The sequence below is a fragment of the Arvicola amphibius genome, chromosome 17 (assembly GCF_903992535.2).
Source record: "Arvicola amphibius chromosome 17, mArvAmp1.2, whole genome shotgun sequence".
Taxonomy (NCBI): domain Eukaryota; kingdom Metazoa; phylum Chordata; class Mammalia; order Rodentia; family Cricetidae; genus Arvicola; species Arvicola amphibius.
In genome coordinates, this window is record NC_052063.2 from 4,709,966 (window position 1) to 4,728,981 (window position 19,016).

At 40.9% G+C, this 19,016-nt stretch overlaps 1 protein-coding gene across 5 annotated transcripts in view; it reads right to left on the reverse strand.

Moving 5' to 3' along the window:
• The window catches only part of LOC119803570 (PARP1 binding protein), a 39,463-nt gene extending 21,653 nt beyond the window's left edge, over positions 1 to 17,810 (reverse strand). For 4 of the 5 annotated variants that reach the window (XM_038314960.1, XM_038314963.1, XM_038314961.1 and 1 more), the window contains exons 1-3: positions 17,679 to 17,804; positions 9,855 to 10,085; positions 5,656 to 5,760 (exon numbers count right to left, since the gene is read on the reverse strand). In XM_038314960.1, coding sequence (XP_038170888.1) covers positions 5,656 to 5,760; positions 9,855 to 10,085; positions 17,679 to 17,798 — 456 coding nt within the window. In that variant the 5' untranslated portion in view covers positions 17,799 to 17,804. Of the gene's footprint in view, positions 1 to 5,655; positions 5,761 to 9,854; positions 10,086 to 17,678 lie in introns of all 5 variants that reach the window. The other variant, XM_038314959.1, reaches the window with a different exon arrangement.
• Between the last annotated feature and the right edge of the window lie 1,206 nt (positions 17,811 to 19,016).

The following is a 19,016-nucleotide window of genomic DNA, read 5'->3' on the forward strand; positions in this document are numbered from 1 at the left end:
CCGTTTAGCTGTCTCTCTGCCCCACAGTGGTTGTCTCAACACACACGTCCCCAGCTACTACTCCGGGCCATGGCTGCTGACCGCCATGCTCCCTGCCACAATGGTAATGGACGAACCCTCTGAAACTGAAAACTGTTTAGTCCCCATTAAATGCCTTCTTCCATAAGTTATCTTGACCGTAGAACATCTTCACAGCAATAGAACAGTAATTAAGAGAGTATATATAAAATTGCCAGAGAATGAATAAAAATTATTTTAACTAATTTGTATCTGTTCTGTCTTCCCACATTAAAAATGTTGAACTGTAAAAGAAAATTGAATAGATAAAGAACAAAATCATTAGGAAGACTCTTCTGGTAAATAGTAAGTAAGCAGATCCTAAATTAATGTACATTTTAAAAGAAAATTTAAAGATAAGCTTTGGTTTATTTAAATATGCAAATGTAAAATAATTTTTTGGACTTAAACAGCACTCATAATTAATAAAAAGAAAAAACATTTAATCAGTGTCCAACCAACATGGTGGTTCAACTCTAACTCCCAGCATTTGGGAAGCTGAGGCAGGAGGATTACTGGGCATTTCAGGGCAGCCTGGACTACATAATGAATTCCTGGACAGCCTGAGCTACAGCGAGACCACGCCTCACAGAAACAAAAGATAAAGGAAAAAGAACTTCATAGGATAGGTAAGCTTATAGACTTTAGATAAAATGTTAACAAAATTAGGGCCAGGCAGTAGCACACGCCTTTAATTCCATCACTTATATTTAGAGATCAAGTAGATCTCTAAATTCGAGGCAGGACCGGCTTACACGACCTTCAAGGCTAGTCAGGGCTACATAGTAGGCCCTTTCCAAAAAACAAGCAACAACAAAAAAGGAAGAAAAACATCAAAAGAAAAAGAAAACAGCACCCAAAGATTAACCCTGAGAGGGAGGTAAGGGGGATGGATGTTAATGCCCTGCTCACAGGGCTGCCTCAGCTCCCCTGGCTAGCTGGACCTTTCCTCCCCCCCCCCACACCATGTGTGTCCCTCCTAAAGCTGCCCGCCTGACTGACAAGAGTTACCACAATAAAGAAGGACAGTCTCCATCAAGAGCAGAAGCTGCACGCTGAAGCTACTCCCGTGCAAGTTCCACCCCAGCCGAGGAGCTACTGGCAACAGCTGAGTGCTTGGAAAGAGTCATCCTCAGGGATGTGGCCCTTCCAGGGCTGCCCATGCCCAGTGGATGCTCCTACACCCGTGCTCATAGAGGCAGCACTATGTGGACTCAGTGGATTTAAGTATGTGTGTGCATTCTCTCTCTCTCTCTCTCTCTCTATCTCTCTCTCTCTCTCTCTCTCTCTCTCTCTCTCTCTCTCACATACACACACACACATACACACACACAAAACTGGAAAGAAAAAGTAGGGATAGGGGAGGAAGATTATATACATACATACATACATACATACATACATATATATAAAGCCAACCTATAAGTACCCACACCTTCTACTTGCTCTTTAAGGCTCACAGAGCCCGCTTCTCTGATCCAGGCCGCTGGGCAAACACTGGGGAAAGTATCTTGGAGTCCTCACAGATGAAGGGCTTCTTGAAACTCTGGCTGCAGCTGGACCTGCCTCCCTCTCATTATGGTCAGATAACATGGAAGTTATGGTTTCTGTGCTCTTATATGTGCAAGTTAAGTGTTCAAAAGGCTCCTTGGAAAAGCAGTCCATAAATGCAATTACGACATCCAGAAGCAGGGACGCAAACTGAAGGAATCCCCAAGACGAAAGCTTTAGCACGGCACCAAAAAATGAGAGAACTGATCTATTTGCTTAATACGCCGATTCTACCCACACCACAAAGTACTCGTAGTTTCTGTGGGCTGGACAGCTTTATTAACCTCGTGACTGCTTAGCACTTATTGCCCTCTCCTGCAAATCCTACTAAGATGCAAATATCCAGCCTTAATCGGAAATCAAGATTTTTAACAAGCACAAAAAAATTTACCTTATTTCCTCATTAAAAACTTTCCTTGCTAAGACATAAATGCTTGTGAATAATGGCAAATGATTGGACTAGAACTGATACACTGTTACATTTTTTTTATTTGCTTAATGGCCAGGCAAGGGAATATTGTATATTCCACTTCGTTACCCCAGAATTTCTAAAGCAAGAGTTTAACACCTTAGGGGGAAAATAGAGTAAAATAAAATTAGAAAATAAAGAGTATTCTTAAATTGATCTTACAGTTCCATGAGAAGATTTTGGTGTGCCATTAAGAAATATATTTGATAATCAAAACATACCTCTCCAAGCTATACCCCCCCAAAAGTCACGTTAGAGTTTTAAGTATGGCGACTTCTAAAAACGCCTTATCAATCAGGCATAAGCCTAAAGGGTCCCTAGAAAGGAGACAAAGCACCCTGAAGAGAGGGAAGATGATGCCAGCAGGGACAGAACCAGCTCTGCAGATCATGGACAAGCGGAAACAGAGAAGGCACAGCCTGCTGAGGGTTCTGGAGACACCAGTGTGAAGTGTGTGACTTTTGGAGGATGAACAGCATGCGAGAGTATTTTTTTACATCTAGTTCTATCAAAAGTAGTCTGTTTTGCTCTTTTCTTGCATTTTGTTTTGAGCTACGTGCTAGCACACAGAACCCTTCGCCACTGTGGCAGAGGGCGCATGCGTTCCTAACAATGTTTCCAAAGCTGACTTGACTGATGTGCGGGAGGGCCTCCCCTTCCTGCCCCTCCTGAGACTCTCTTGACTCTCACTTGACACAAATTCCTTGGGATGTGGGCATATTCACTTTTGTGTCTTCTTCCCCCTTCCTGCATCAGCAAAGAACTCCCTAAGAGCAGAGATCCGTTAGGGCCTGATTCCCTAAAACTGGCTTTAGTGTCAGAGATGGCGTTCCTCCTCAGGACAGTGGGTCCTTCCCATACTGTCGTCTTCAGACTGGTGGTTTTGCCATTTTCATCCACTTCCTGAAAGTCAGGGTCAGTCTGAAACTTTAAGCTTAGTGTGGAACATTGGCCTGTTCACAGTGTCAAATGAAGCCTTCATCGGACTTTATAGAAGCTCTCTGTCACCCTAAAACATGCTTGAAAACTGCATGCTGTTAATGACTGCCTATGTTTCACCTGAAATATGATTATAGAAAGTATATACTTAATAAGTAGAATATAGCTATGCTTGGAACAAAATAGAAAAAGAAAATATAACTCGAGAAAAAAACTACCATTTTTATTTTGTGTTTGAGTGTGTATGTGCGCCACACTTGTTCACATGGGCTTGGGATGGAGTCCAGTTACAGGTTAAGCACCTGTTTTACCTCTTAGCTACACCTTGCACTCTCAGTGTTTCCTAAATAAAGAAACCCTATGGATACAGTGAAGTCCCAGCCCTTCCTGAGACCCTGTGGATACAGTGAAGTCCCAGCCCTTCCTGAGACCCTGTGGATACAGTGAAGTCCCAGCCCTTCCTGAGACCATGTGGATACAGTGAAGTCCCAGCTCTCACCCTTTGTTACAGCTATCCTTTTGGGATACTGGTTTATATCTTTAAGTCAAAATGAGAAAGCTTATCTGTCCACACACCAGACAGTCCTCTTTCTTGAAAGATTATAACAACAATTACTGTGTCCTCCTCACAGAGTTCCTAAGAGAGAACAGAGACACTGGGCTGCTGAGGTAGGGATAGTGTTTGCCATCAAGTCTGAAGACCTGAGTGTGATCCCCAGATCATGCATGCTGGTAGAAGGGAGCTAACTCCTACAGGCTGTCTTCTGACATCCACAGGCATGTATATCACACGCACACATACACACACACACACAGTTTTTAAGAGAACCATCAGAGACAAGACTCTTCTCATTTGATACATAAGTATATGCTTATTAAGTAAGAAAATTTTGGTTAGCATTTTGCAAAAAATTAGGACAAGAACAAAAAACAAAGAGAAAGAAAGTAGGAAACAAATAATTTTAAGCAAGAGAAAATAGTAATAAAACGAACCCGGTATTTAGAAAGGAACATTCATGGTAGGCCTGGGATTTTCTTATACCAGAAGCAAGAAAATACTCCGTCTTACAGGGCACATAACAGACAGACCTGGAGCTACCTTAACAGGGCTCTCAACTGAAGTACTCAAGCACACAGATCTCACAGTACTGAACAAACAGAGACAAGCAGGAAAGTGGACGTCTAGTTCATCTCAGCTGTGGCTCCATCTCACCTACCCTTAATTGGTAGGGAAGTTTAAGCAACCAGCTTCACAACTTTAGAGAACTGTTTTATCCCATTAAACAGGATAAAGCTCTGGGTGATTGAAGGTGACTAATGAAGATATTACAAATAAAAAAACAAAACTCAGGGTTCTACAAATGCTGGGGAAAAGGCAACAATTGATCATCACGGCATGTATTAAAAGAACCCATTAGGTAAAAGGTGCTGGGAGACAGGATTGCTGCTGCAAAGCAGGGGACCTTCTCACAGGTGTTTGGTGATAACAGCAAAGTGGGAACTAATTTTTATACTAGAGAGATCTGCCAGTTCAGGACAGCCTGAATTTCTGTTTCCTAGGGTGACGTAATATGAAATATTCCATATTAGTCACAAAGTATTTTTTATAAAAAAGTAACACTAAATATTAACTTACAGCTTTTAATCAGAGACACAACAAATTTAGGGACAGTAGAGCATTAAGTAGACAAAGGAAAAAAATAAAATTAGGGAATCCTTAAGACTAAAACAGTCCACAGAGACACGTAACTACTTTAGGAACACATAGAGAAACCAGACATGTGATTATCGTTCATTTTCACACACAAGAGTTTCAGGCATACGTACAACACAGGGTTTGGGTAACCCTAAACAAGAAAGGAAAAAGGAATCACGGAAGGAAAACCAAGTGCATTGGTAAATCCAGGAAGCGAGCAAGCCTTAGCTAGAAGCAGCGAGGGTCTCTGCTCTTTAAGGGGCAAGCTGCTCAGCACCAGACTGCAGCACAGTCTCTCGGCACTGCTTCCTGACAACTTACCAGAGAAACTCATCAAATGTGGTAACCTTACTGGAGCAGAAGGCCATGCAAGTAGATTTCAAAAGCACATTCAACAAAATTTTACTGATTTTGCCAACATTCTTAAACTCTCACCATGGTGATTCTATTAAACATAGAAACTTTCATAAGCCCAGCTCATGGTTAGCTGAGGCAACAGGTACGTAGTATAATACTCAGCCAAGGGTAAATAAACCTCATTAGTTGGAGCAGCATGCACAATACACCCTGCCATAAGAACATTATCAGTTACGGAACACATCCTCTCAAGAATCAGCCATCTAAAACAGCAGATGTGAATTTTAACTAATAGAAAGTTTAAAAAAATCAACCTGACAGTCTGAAACATAACCATCTCTCTGCACTTAGGTTGTGCCTGTGCTCACTCAGTGCTGGCTGGCTGCCTCGGACCAGACCGTGAAGATGCGGACTAAGATGACTTTCACCAGTCCCAGTGTATTATCCTTTGCAGATTCAGCTTTATTTAAACAACTTTAAAAGGTGGAAAAAAGGAAAAACAAAAAACAAAACAATGATAACCGCAGTGAACCAGCAGCGGATGATTCGAGGGAGTCACATCCTGGTTAACTGACTGAACCAGTACCTGCCCGTCGTCCTGGCTGCGTTTCACCGGGGATGCAGGTACCTGAGGGTTGCTCTCATCGTGTTCTGCACACTGTGTGCCAGACAGAAAGTCCCGTAGCTGACTCTGTAAACAGTACACAGTATAATGAAGGTCACAGGAAACAGAATCGTATGTTATATAAGATTCCACGCAGTGAGTGTCACGGATGCTCCAGGACAGAGTATTGCTTGACATCTGTGGATAATTATAAATAAGCACAACATTTTCCTCTACAGACTTTTGCATATTCTCACAAACCCTTCTAATGAATGATAAAAAAATTACTGTGGTTGGGAAGGAACATTCTATTTAATCTTTTGCTCAATAACAAACATATCTAAATTATAATTCAATAATAACTTATAACTAAATAAATTTATAATATTTAAAAATACAGGAATTTTATCAGCTCATATCTACGTATGTGTCTTTTCTCATTAATATAGCCTAGAACTTAGATTTCTCTTCAGTTAACAGTACTATTTATTATGACATATACATTTTTATTTAGTTGTGCCCTCAGGCGTCTTCCCTTCTGGGACTACTAGCATCTTCACGTCAGGACCTGTAGCTCTAAGTTCTTTAACTTTACTGTTTGTTAGGATATTAATTTTTGTGTCAATAAGTGTTCTGTATTGAGAAATCTTTCCTCATATTTTTCTCTGAGTTGTCAAGAAAACAGTTTTTCATAAAAATTAGAAGGAATTACTTGGAAGTATTTGCCTTTATGTCATTACATAACAAGTTTTTGTGTCTTTATATTTGACAAGTTAAAAGACTTCTGTCACTTTTATAACCTGAGCAATCGTTCACACAGGAGGAAGTTCATAAGGGTCCCAAATGCTGAGGTCTCTTACACAGTGAGTACACACACACACACACACACACACACACACACACACACGACTGGAGCAGTGGAAATGCTGTTCTAGCGCAGTAACTGCAGCCGTCAGCCGGCATCACGCCCATTGCTGGTGGATTTCCTGGGTGTCCCGATGTCGGTAACCCTTCGAAACATGCCTCTAACCTGACACAAGCTGGAGGGAAAACTTTCTGTCCTACCTGAAGTTTAAAAATAAACCTCCCCTGCTCCTGCAACATCCTAGACCATATATGCCCCTGGCATATAGTGGACGTTGTTCTTCCAACAAAGTTTTCAGTGTCTCCCAGTCGCGGTGCTTTCGGAGTCTACTCTAGCATCTCAGAGAAGAGCCGGCACTCCTGCCCCTACCCCTGAAGGGGGGCTGAGGGAAAGAGGAGAGGAAGGATGGGGCCGGCAGGTTAGGGTGCTTAACCGTTTTACAACAAAAGAACAAGTGTTTTGGATAAAGTGAGTGGTACAATCATTTATAAGAGTAATGCCAGCTTCGTATTTAGTGGACATGTGTCCAGAATGACAAAAGTCCGTGCCCTGTGCGGAGATCGGAGCTGGCCCCTGGCGGGTCTTCTGTACTGAACTGAAGCCCCTGGCTCACAGGTCTCTTCTGGGTTTCGACAGTGAGGTGGTGCTGCGAGGCCTCCTCGAGGTTCTGAAGCAGGCGAATTTCCCACTGCCTCACCCGCTCCATGGCGGCTGCCAGCTTCCTCGGGTCTCGTCTCCTGCTGCGGGTTTTATGGAAAACCTTGGGAAATGTTGAGCTCTGAGACATGGCTGCAAGAGACTGTTGCTTCTGCCGAGGACGCTGGGTCGAGGGGGCTGACACAGAAGCTTCTTCCGCGGGAGCAGAGAGATCCTGGCAGGGCCTTAACCGCCCACAGGGCCGCTTGGAAGCCCTGGAAACCGGCTTCCGTTTCCGAGAGGCGGCTGCGGCGTTGACTTCTGCCGCGTGGATGCGGGTGGCCTGGGAAAGGCATGAAGACATCAGGAGTCCACCTCCCGCACGCCGTTTACAAAGGTTCAGTGCGCCCGCCGGTCTCTGGCCACAGCTAAGGGTAGCTTCCTCGGGAGTCCTGTGTTGTCTTTTTAAGCGTGGCCTCATCAGGATAAAAGAGCTCTCGGACCCGGAGTTCAACGTCAGTGCCTTCCGAGCAGCCTCGACAGTTGGAGCATGCGTGCGCTTCTGCTGGCCGTTGCTATGTCACTCAAAAGATGCCCCCAGCAAATGTCTTCTTTGTTAGACACCCTGCCCACCCACAGATAGCAACTGTTGATCTTGCCCAGAGGACCCACAGAACTCTAGGCCTAAGTTCTTCTGAGAGCTACACTCTGCTGGCTATAGCCTCTGATATGGTGGTCCACATACTTTAACTTCATGAAAAACCCAATCTGTCCCAGCTCTCTCCTTGATATTCCAGCTAGAATCCAAAGTCGCCTATGCTCCCGGATGGAGACAAAATAAACTAGGGAGTAAAGGTTCAAGTTACCACCTTTCCAGAACTACCTCATCTTTATCTTAATTCCCAATAATCTCTGCATTCCTTAAGCTCCAACAAATAAGAAACAAAGTAAACCTTATGAAGGCCATGAAGATTCAAGAGCATGAAAATCAGGACCATTTGGAGTATTCTGATATGTAACTTCAAAGACATAATACAAATTAATTAGGGTTACATTTAACACACTTTGGTTAAAAATAAAAAAGTCAACCCAAATGTTTTGCTGAATAATTTTGTTGTTAGGGGAAAGTTCCTTGGAGAAAACCTAAATATCGAGACTGAGCTTTAGAATTCCAGAGTTTTCTTAACGAGCTACCTCTTGGCAGCTTTGGCTAATCTTTGGTGTCCTCCAGAGACGCATTAACATTTGCAGGCAATCTCCCATATAGCTAGCCTGCAAAGAACCGTTACAGGCCTCCGCACAACGTGGCCCACGGAAGAGAAAGCAAGGGGGGCGGATAATGTGCCCAAGGTCTCAGACATGCCACCGTTGTCATTTCTACAGCTCAGTACTTAATATAACTAGTTCTCTATGTTACCTATGGAGAGCTAGTAAAAAATCAGCCTTATAAGCAGGAAAATTTACAAAGTCATCTTCCAAGGTGTTGCATGTGGACACCAAAGAAGACGTGTGAACGTGCGCTTGAAGAAGCTCTAACAGGGCAGAAGTTAGTAGAATGCACGAATTGAGAAAAGGCCACACGCTGCCCAGTGTCCACTCTTGCTTAAAGTATGGTGGCTGTCACCTTGGCACCTTCTACTCTGAATAAAGACCACAGCCCTTCAACCAAGCTGTAAGCAGTGAGACTGAATAACAGAGTTGTTTTCCTTAAAAGAAGAGTGTCATCCTCTGGCCCTACCGCCTCCTGCAGGGAACACCGCAGCAATGTTGGACCCTCAACAGCTACCTCTGGCCATTTATAGGGGAGTGAAACGAACTACTTTCTTTAAATACATTTATAGTACAGATTTCTATTACAATGAACTTAAATACTATTCCCAATTATCATATGAAAAGGGATCAGTATCACAAAATACAGTAAATAGTTCCTAAGTCCAGCTATAATTACTCAGCCATTATCAATCTTTACTTCTTTATTTGCACACAGAAAATATTAAAGTACTTTCAACACTCAAAAAATAAAGCCTGCACATAGACAAACAGATTCTAAAACTGTTAATCAATTCTAATATAAACAAATCTAAGGGACACTATAGCTTCTAATCTTATACTCAATTAAAAGTAAATATGCTTACACAATGAAGTGTATTATCTCACAGACATGATATCATTCTATTATCTTATAGTGATATACACATGTCTACCTAAAAAAGATATTAAATCATGTAAAAGAACTATAACAATCACTTTATAAAATACACACCAAATAAATACATGTACATTCAACAAGGAAGAAAAAAGTTGTTGACAGGCAATTTTTAATCTAATTTGATAGAAACCTGACATTTGGAACTTAATTTCTTTGTCAAATTTTTATACATTAAGAAGATTTTTCTTATATTAAATAAGAATATCACAAGTCCAACAAAACTTGTCAAAAATATTTCTTTCAAGTAAAAACTAGCCTTCAGGTATCTTTCCATTTTTAATAAGATTTAAAAAGTTTAAAAAAATCAACTTATTCTATCTTTTGCTTCTACCCAGCACATTACTACTGAAAACAAAGACTACAGCCTCTGCCCGCCACCATATTTTTAAAACTAGTAACTCTATAGTGTAAGATAAATATAACAGCTGAGCTCTAATTTGATTAAAGTAGAATTATTTTTAAAATACTTACAGAGGATATCATGGTATTCTCACAAGCGGAGGTCAAGTTGCTACATTTCTTATAGACATCAATCAGATCTAGCATATTACTATTCCTCAAGAAATCGTCGTATGTTTTCTTAATGTCTTCATAGTGGTCAACCACTTTCATGCTCTCAGTGGGCAAGCTCAGTCTTTCATGTAAGAAGTACTTCCATGTCAGTAAGACGTCACTGAGAGAGACTGTAAATTCTCCACTGTGCTGAAGGAGATGCAAAAAGAAAAGAAAAGAAAGAAAGAAAGAAAGAAAGAAAGAAAGAAAGAAAGAAAGAAAGTGATAAATCTGAGTGCTTAATACTTAGACGTATTTATCTAGTGGCTTATAATTGATAAGAGAAATACAAATAGCATGTGTTTATAGTAAGCATAAAGTTTTGAAACGTTGATAAAATATACAAGCAGGCAAGTTTGCAAATTAAAAAAATATGGTGAATGGGGTCGGGCATGGTGAAACACACCTTTAGTCCCAACACTTAGAAGGCAGAGACAGCAGAAGTTCTGGGTTCGAAGTTAGCCTAGTCTACAGAGAAAGTTGCAGAGGAACACAGAAGAAATCCTGTCTTGAAAGACAAAACAAAACAAAAAATAAAAAAAGAATTCATAAGTGCATAGCCCATGTTTCAACTTTCAAACTCCACTGCATCTTTTACTCACAGTAAAAGGACGGGTGCACAACCAACTGCGCCGAGCTAAAGAGCTTTCAGTCTCTTGTCTATATCCCCAGTGCCACGAGGAATCCCACATAACAACATACATTCTAAGCGCCGGCTTTGAAACTCAGCCACAGTGTTCAGGTCATCATTGTTATGACGTATGTTTTGTTATTACAGAGAAAGAAAGGGATCAGTGCAAAACTCAGGGTCTGGAAAGATTTTTGTTTTTTCCCTGGTCCTAAATACACTAAATTATAGTAACTAAGTACTAAAAATGAAGTTATGCTTCTCTTTATGAGCACTCAGATGCCATTGGTCAGGCAAATTTATTCTTTTACTTTTTGGCTCTTATTTTATATATTCATATATATATATATATTCTGAAAGAAATCAAAAGATTGTGATCTGACTACCCCGACATGTAGTTGACAAGAGACCCAACAGCACTGCCTACAGGTGCAGGCCAATAGTCACCTCGTATAACGCTTTCCTTGCAGTGTCTCCTTGGGCAGCCACGTGATACATTTTCAGTGGACAAGCAAAAGGCTTGCTCTATATTCAATGCATTTTCTCCACATAATATGCAAGATATTAACAATGGCGCCTCCCAAAAACACCAGCCTTGACTCATTAAAAAGTTCTGATTTCTCATTTTCAATTCAGCATGAATAACAAGTATGTTTGAGGATCCATATGTGGGCCTGTGAAATGTAGCATGTGCGGGCTTCCACGGCCACGTTTCTCCCAGCTCTGCTAACACTAAGACTCACTGTAGTTCCTTTCAAAGGTGGATAGAAATTACGTAGTTAGCAACTGTTGTTGTCTGGGACTAAATCTTACTTAATAAAGAATAATACACAGCAACCAATACATTCAAAACATACATTTTTATATACATTTGAATTATTAAAAATCTATATCTTTATCTTTTATAAAGGCATATATGTTATTTGAGATCCAGATTTAAAACATGATTAAAATGTCTTTTAAAACTTGTTTATTTACTCATACTGAGACAATAAATTAGCCCTATTGTCTTAGAATAGAGGCCTGCTATATCGCAAATATCTAAGTCAACTATAATATATGAAGCTAACTACTCAATGGCCCTACCGTTAGCTCTCAAGGTTTACCATAACCCAAACATAAGTCAGGTAACTTCCCAGCACCATATCAAAAATGAGATATTTTAATACTTCCTACTCCCTTAAAGGTTATAATCGTAAATACACTTTAAGTAATATAAAACAAATTCAGTGAGTTTCAACACTAAATTGTTTTTTTCCTCAAAAATTTCTAAAATTATTACTAGTATGACAATCCTTTATATTTAGAAAAAATTAAGGTTTCCTCACTAAAGTAAACATACAACTTATTCTCATTCTGTCAACTAGAGATAGTTGAAGTAAAATTATGCAAGCTCATGATCTTGTCTATTACTACATTAAAAGTGTTCATACTGGGACTATAAAAAAAACTGTTTTAAAGCCAAATAAAAATGCATTCCTGACATTAGTTTTTCATGAGGTGCCAATCAAGACAGAATATTCTATGATTCAAACCAGTAACAAATCAGACAATGTTTTGCTTGCTTTGAAAACAGCCAGCTGACTAATGTACGAAGCAAGTTCAAACTGTTCAGTTCTTTAATTCTCTTATGGACATGGGTTATATTTCACAAGAACGAAATGAGAAGTGTTAGAATTACACCTCTTCTTGAGAATGTCATATATAAATACTACATACATATACATTACTCCTGCCCCTTTCCCTGCTCTAACTCCTCCGGTGCACCCCCAGATTCATGATCTCATCTTTATTATTGTTACGTGTACATAAGTGCTGGCTAGTTGTATGTCAATTTGACATACAAACTACAGTTATCTGAGGGAACCTCAACAGAGAAAATGTCTCCCTAAGATCCAGCTGACGGGCATTTCCTTACTTAGTGACTGATGGGAGAGGGCCCAGCCAATTGTGGGTAGTTCTACACCTGGGCTGCTGGTCTTAGGTTCCAGAAGAACGCAGTCTGAGCAAGCCAGGGGAAGCAAGTCACTAAGCAGCACCCTCCATGGCCTCTGCATCAGCTCCTGCTTCCAGTATCCTGCCCTGTTTAAGTTCCTGTCCTGACTTCCTTCAATAATCAGTAACAATATAGAAGTATAAGCCAAATAAACCCTTTCCTCCCCTACTTGCTTTTTGATCATGGTGTTTCATTGCAGCAATAGAAACCCAAAGATAACACACATATGTATACACAGCCTAATAAGTCCATTTAGCATTGTTTGAGTGTGCATGTGTTCAGGGAGAGCCACTTGGTATAGAACAAGCTTTGCAGAAGCTTGCCTCTGAAGAGAATTGATGGTCCCTCTCTCAAAGTCTTTGCCCGATGCTTTTAATCTAGGGAAGAGGTTTCCGGAATTTCACCTCATTCACCTTGGCACGTCAGTGTTGAAATTAAAAATCACAGTGGGGGCGACCACAGTGTTGAGACTTCGGGGTGCAGCTTCCCTGCCAGGCCTAGAGGGCACTTTCTAGTGGAACTGCGTGTTTTAGGAGCACCTGCGCTCTGGTTATATCTCAAAATTAGTTTATGATGGCTCTACTTTTAAATAATATTCAAAATTTAAATTAATTTGACTTCATTTGGCACCATTAGAGAAAAGAGCATTGGTTAATTCATTCTGTGAACTTGGTTATGTCAGATACCCCAACTCTGTTTCTCTGCTTATAAAATAATATTGTACATCTATTTTTGTCTCTTTTCCCTTTCAAGGTAAAATAATTCTTGAAATGATGGTAGGTAAATGTATAATTGTTAACCCTGCTTATTCTTATTTGTTAGGTCATCTTCAAATCTAACAGTCTACCGTGGGTACTCTAACAATTGCTCTGTATGTAGTTATTACGTTCCTTTATTTCATACCATGAAACATAACAAACATGCTGTCACCTTATATCAGGTGACAAATACACTATTATAGAATAACTGTCAGACAGACTCGAACTGTGAAGCCATGTCTCAAGAAAAGACCAAAACAGTAACTGCTCCCCAGTGGAATCAAAGGCTATTGCCATAGCGCGAGATCAAAGTCCTCAGTGTGGAGATGGGGGAGATGGAGCAGGGGCGAAGCCTCCGCTGTGCAGGGTGAGGACCTGAGCTGGAATGCAGGCCCCCTGAAAAGCTGGGCAAGTAGCCCCACCTATCACCAGATGGGAAAATACAAATGAAAGACTGCCAGTTGAAACAATGAGATTTCATCTTACATCTTCTAGAAAGGCCATCGAAAAAGATGAAATGTTATTCACTTCTCCCCTTCCCTTTCCTCCCTCCAAATGTAATCAATCCTCTGCCTCTTTCTTTCAAAATGATGGCCTCTTTTGAATTGTTCTTAAGAATGAGCAAGTGTGTGTGTGTGTGTGTGTGTGTGTGTGCGTGTGTTCCTAAATATATAAAAACAACCTGTTGTCTGTATAATGTTAGATGTATTTATAGTTTCAGGACTGACCATTTTATGAAAGAGAACTTGTTATAAGTCATGGTGTTCTAAATGAGAAATGTCCTTCATCGGGTCATGCGTTTGAACACTTTGTTCCCTGTTGGTGGCACGTTTAAAAGGTGCAGCATTGCTGGAGGAAATCTGCCATGGAAGATGTGCTTTGAGAGTTTATAGCTTCACCCCACTTCCATTTTACTCTCTGCTTCCTGCATGGAGAAGGAGATAAGGTTTTCAGCTTCCTGCTCAGGCTACCTGCTGCCAGTATGGACTCCCCCACCCCTGGAAGCATAAGCCAAAAAAACTCTTCATAAGTTGCTTCTGGTCACAGCATTTTATCACAGCAATGAAGAGTAGAGAAAACAAGGGTCTCTAGTCCGATTCCACTAAATGGTCTTTAAGGTATAATAAACGAACATACACAGGCAGAAAAGACTAACACTAAGATTAGGTGCCAGATACCATAACACATTTAAAAGAGTAACAATGTATCAAGGTGGCAAATGTGGGGAATCTGTGAACTGACATCTAAGGAATCGATGGACTGTTCCTTCTACTTTCCGTCAATTTAACTTGTATTCCCAAAGCACTAAGTAAAGTGAGTACTGCTTCACTCTACTCAACACACCTATATGCAATTTTTGTTTAAAACTATGGCTAAAAACAAAGTGTAGTCAAACTGGACTATGAGCACCACCCCCCTTCAGCTGGCCTGTCCCTTTAGGATTCCTGAGCTCTGGCAGGCAGCACTCCATGTGCCGGTGACCCGTCCTTGTCTCACCCTTCCTCCTCATGCAGTCAACTCTTTCCCTTCCTTTATCTTCATCTTTATCTCTCTCACCAAATCAAATGCTTGGTTTCAGAGCCCCATATACTTCGCATAGTTAGTATTTGCATAATTATTTGCATACTGTCGTCTTCACCTTTCAGTAATAAAGCAGGATTCAATACTCCAGCTCACCGTTCTAACTCCAGCACATAGCTCGATGCCAGAACATAGACAATGCTTAAAGTAAAGAGCTGTGTCCGCAAATGCAGGCCTGCAACCTGCCAGGCTGAAGCAGGAGTAACAAGAAAAGCACATGCAAGGACACCAAGGTGAAGATTTCCTGGCACATCTGGGAAACAGCAAGGACTAATTACAGCAGCTTGTGGGAAATTTCCCATCTCTTCCCCTCTTTGTCTTAATGGTACTTTCTAGATAAAGTTTTTCCTGCTCCTAAAACTGCCACAGCCTTTACACCTCAACCCCTATTACTCCGTAGTTTGCATATTTATACCCCATAGCATTTATTATGATCTAGAATGCGCCTGTCTAGAGTGGGAGCTGCTCTTTTCCTAATATTAACTTGTAACATCAGTGTCTTAGGTTTCTGTTGCTGTGAAGAGACCCGTGACCACGGCAGCGCTTATACATGGAAACATTTAATTGGGCTGCTTACAGTGTCAGCAGTTAGTCCATTATTGTCATGGCAGGAAACATGGGGGCATCTGGCACCATGACAGACATGGTGCTGGAGAAGGAGCTGAGAGTTCCACATCTTGATCCGTAGGCAGCAGGGAAGAGACAGGGCCACATTGGGCCTCAAAGTCCGCCCTACAGTGACACACTTCCTCCAGCAAGGCCAAACCTCCTAACAGAGCTACTCCTATGGGCCAAACATTCAAACACATAGTCGATGGGCACCATACCAATGCAAACCACCACAATCAGGGACTTCCTAATTTGTTGTATTCCCAATATTTATAATGCCTAAGACATAATAAAAACTCAACAAATACTTTGAACACCTAAGATATATATTGCAAAAATTCTTCTCCACTCAAAATTATCTATATACTGGTTGAAATATGGAAAACTTGCAACTCTCCATACAAAGGCAAGACTGTTAGAATTTGAAGAGATGTTTTCCATGGATTTATGCACCGAACACCTGGCTTCCAATATGGGACACTACTTTGGAAGATGCTAGAAACTTTAGGAGACGGGGCCAAGATGGAGGAAGCAAGTCACTGGGGGCACGAATTGAAGGCTAGACTCCATCCAAGGTCCCTTTCTCTCTGCCTCCTGCCCATCACAAGTTGAGGAGTGGCTGCCATGGAGTCTTACTGTCAGGATGCTATTCCAGACCACGTACCGTGAAGTAACGGGTCAAGTGACTGAATTGAGACCTGAAAAACCATGGGCCACGGTAAGTTCATGTCTGTCACAGTGGCAGGAAGAATAAGGTAACTTACACACTAACCATTGGTGTAAGACTATAAGCATCCTATTTTTAGGTGTTAAAATAATTTTAATTTTCAAAGAATGGTCATATTATATGTCAACCTTTTTTTCCTTTTTCCTATATGGTCTTTATTTTCTATTAATGTCTAACACGTTTTGAAAATGTATGGGTCTGTGAAGTTTGGAAGTCTGATATGTAAGATTGAAGGAAGCCCTAGGAATGTCATTCCATGGTCCATGCCAGGGCACTGAGCCCAATCTGCTCTTCCATAGTCAAGCCAGGATCTTGGTCTCCCCGAATTCTTCTTCAGAACTGATTATCCCCTCTCCTAAACCCTCCCTTCCTTTTATCCCTTCCCTAAATCTTCTTCTCTTTATATCTAGGATCTATCTAAAAACAAGAAGCCTTTTTGTTTTTACTGCCCTAGCCTGCATTTATCCCACAACCATCTCTAGTTGAATGTCAGTGGGCCCAAGCTACCTCCAACAGAATCACTTGGTAGAGATTTTCTAAACAATAGTTTCTTGGTTGGTTGGTTGGTTGGTAGTACCTCCCATGTGCTAGGGAAAAACTATACCACTGTGATTTCTCCATCCCTTTTTACAGAGTCTCAAAGACCCAAGTCATGGGCTGGTGTTGAACTCACTCTTTAGTTCAGAAAGGCCTTTAACTTCTGATCATCCTGTCTGTCTTCTGAGTAGCTGGGTTTTCAGGCCCGTGACACTTAGCTCCAATGAGCTAGTATTTTTAAAGACCTCCAAATGATTTTGATGCATAAACTGACTTTTTTGTTTGTTGGTGTGTTTGTTTTTTTGAGACAGGGTTTCTCTGTGTAGTTTGGGAGCCCTAGAACTAACTCTATAAACCAGGTTGGCCTTGAACTCAGAGATCTGCCTGCCTCTGAGTGCTGGGCTAAAGGTGTGCAGCACCACTGCCCAGCCATAAACTGATTAAGAATACATAACTCACACAACAGTGCTGAGACTAGACATAAAATATATTGAATAAATTTATATGTGCTCCTCTAGAGTTTCTTTTAGGGAACAAAGGAACAATAATTATATATATATAATAATATATATAATATATATATTCCTATTTAATTATTGTCAAATATATTATATATATATATATATATATATATATATCCATAAGAGTGCAGGTTTAATCTTTGTGACTTTTTCATTAAATATCAAATGTGCACAATCCATGTTCAAATTATACACATGAAATAATTTAATAAATCATCCCTCCAGCTGCAGTATTTGACAGATATAAGCAGAAGCATTTCTGGAACAGTCTATTACAGAAGGGCAAATGCTGCAAAGAAAGTGATGTGCTTAAGCTCAAGCTTATTAAAACAGGCAGCGAGTAAAGTTCAGGTTTTAAAAAGTTAAACTAAATATAGTCTCCTAACCTGCTTGTTGTTCTCGGCCATGGAAAGCTGCAGCGCCAGGAGCATGGAGTCTGCACCACATAGAGTAGTTCTTTCAGAGGAACAGAAAGCACGCCAATTCCTCCTAAACTCTTTAATCATATCCAGGACAGACATTCTCTTAAAGGAGAACAGAATACAATGTTAAAGTGACTTGTTGTAATTGGAAATTAACATTTACCATGTGTAAGAAAGCATGGTTAGAAAAAAAAAGTAGTGAACAAGGGGTCATTTCATATTTACCAAGATTACTTTTAATTAAATTTAGGAAAACAGAATACAATTTCTGCCCAATCATATTTTCCTCTAGTTTTCTTAAGCCAAATCTTTTGAAATAACAAAAATCCAACCTCCAATTCTGAATTCACATAAAACAGACATGCAAATTCTACAAATTTATAATTATAGACATAGACACCAATAATTACATCTGTATTTTAAGACAGTTGTTCTAAGAAAAATGGCACTATAAGTGGAGAACTGGAGGTGGGGGCTCTCATTCCTGTAGTGTCCCCAGAGTGGCTCACTTTTCTGCCCATCTGAATCTGGAGCAGTTGTGACCTGATTTGACTAGAAGGGTACGAGATCAGGAGAATTCTAAGGACACACCTTAAGAGGTCTGTGCAAGAGTTAAAACAGTCGAGTTTTGATTAAGAGTGTTGGACTGCGCTGAGCTGTTTTTATAAACTGTGTTCATGATGAACACCTGATTTCCTCCTGGGTCTACATTTCTGGTGCACGTTGGACAGGCTTACCTAGGAGTCCAGTAAAGTCTGGCAGAGTTTCTAACGACTTTCCGTGCAGACGACACGGACGACTTTGTCCTCTACGGAAAGGACGTTCAGAAGCCCGTGTCTGGTCTCCCTGGACTTCATTCCCGTGCCTTTCCCCATCACCGACGCTAACTTATCCCTTTGCTATCACATACACAGCGACACCCACACGCTGACGCTCCCAGTCCTCCTAGCAAACCGCCAGTCTTGGGGAACCCTCACAGCTTGCTGTCCTGAGCCTGCTGTACCAAACCCAGCTAACCCGCTGCAGAGGACACGTGAGCGAGCTGACTACTTATCCCAACTCCACAGACACAAAAGAGGACACCTTATCCTAGGGAGACCCCAGTCAACATGGAAGGTGAACCTCAGCAACGTGAGTCATCTCTGTCCAGGCAAGCTGAGGAATTGCCTGATCCAGCCCAAACTGCTTGGTTATTTTACAGTGACCATGGTACCGGTGTTTTGTTACACAGCAAATAGATAATATTTCCTCTAAGACATGAAGCTACCCAATGCCAGATACTTTTCAAACGTTCAACATTAG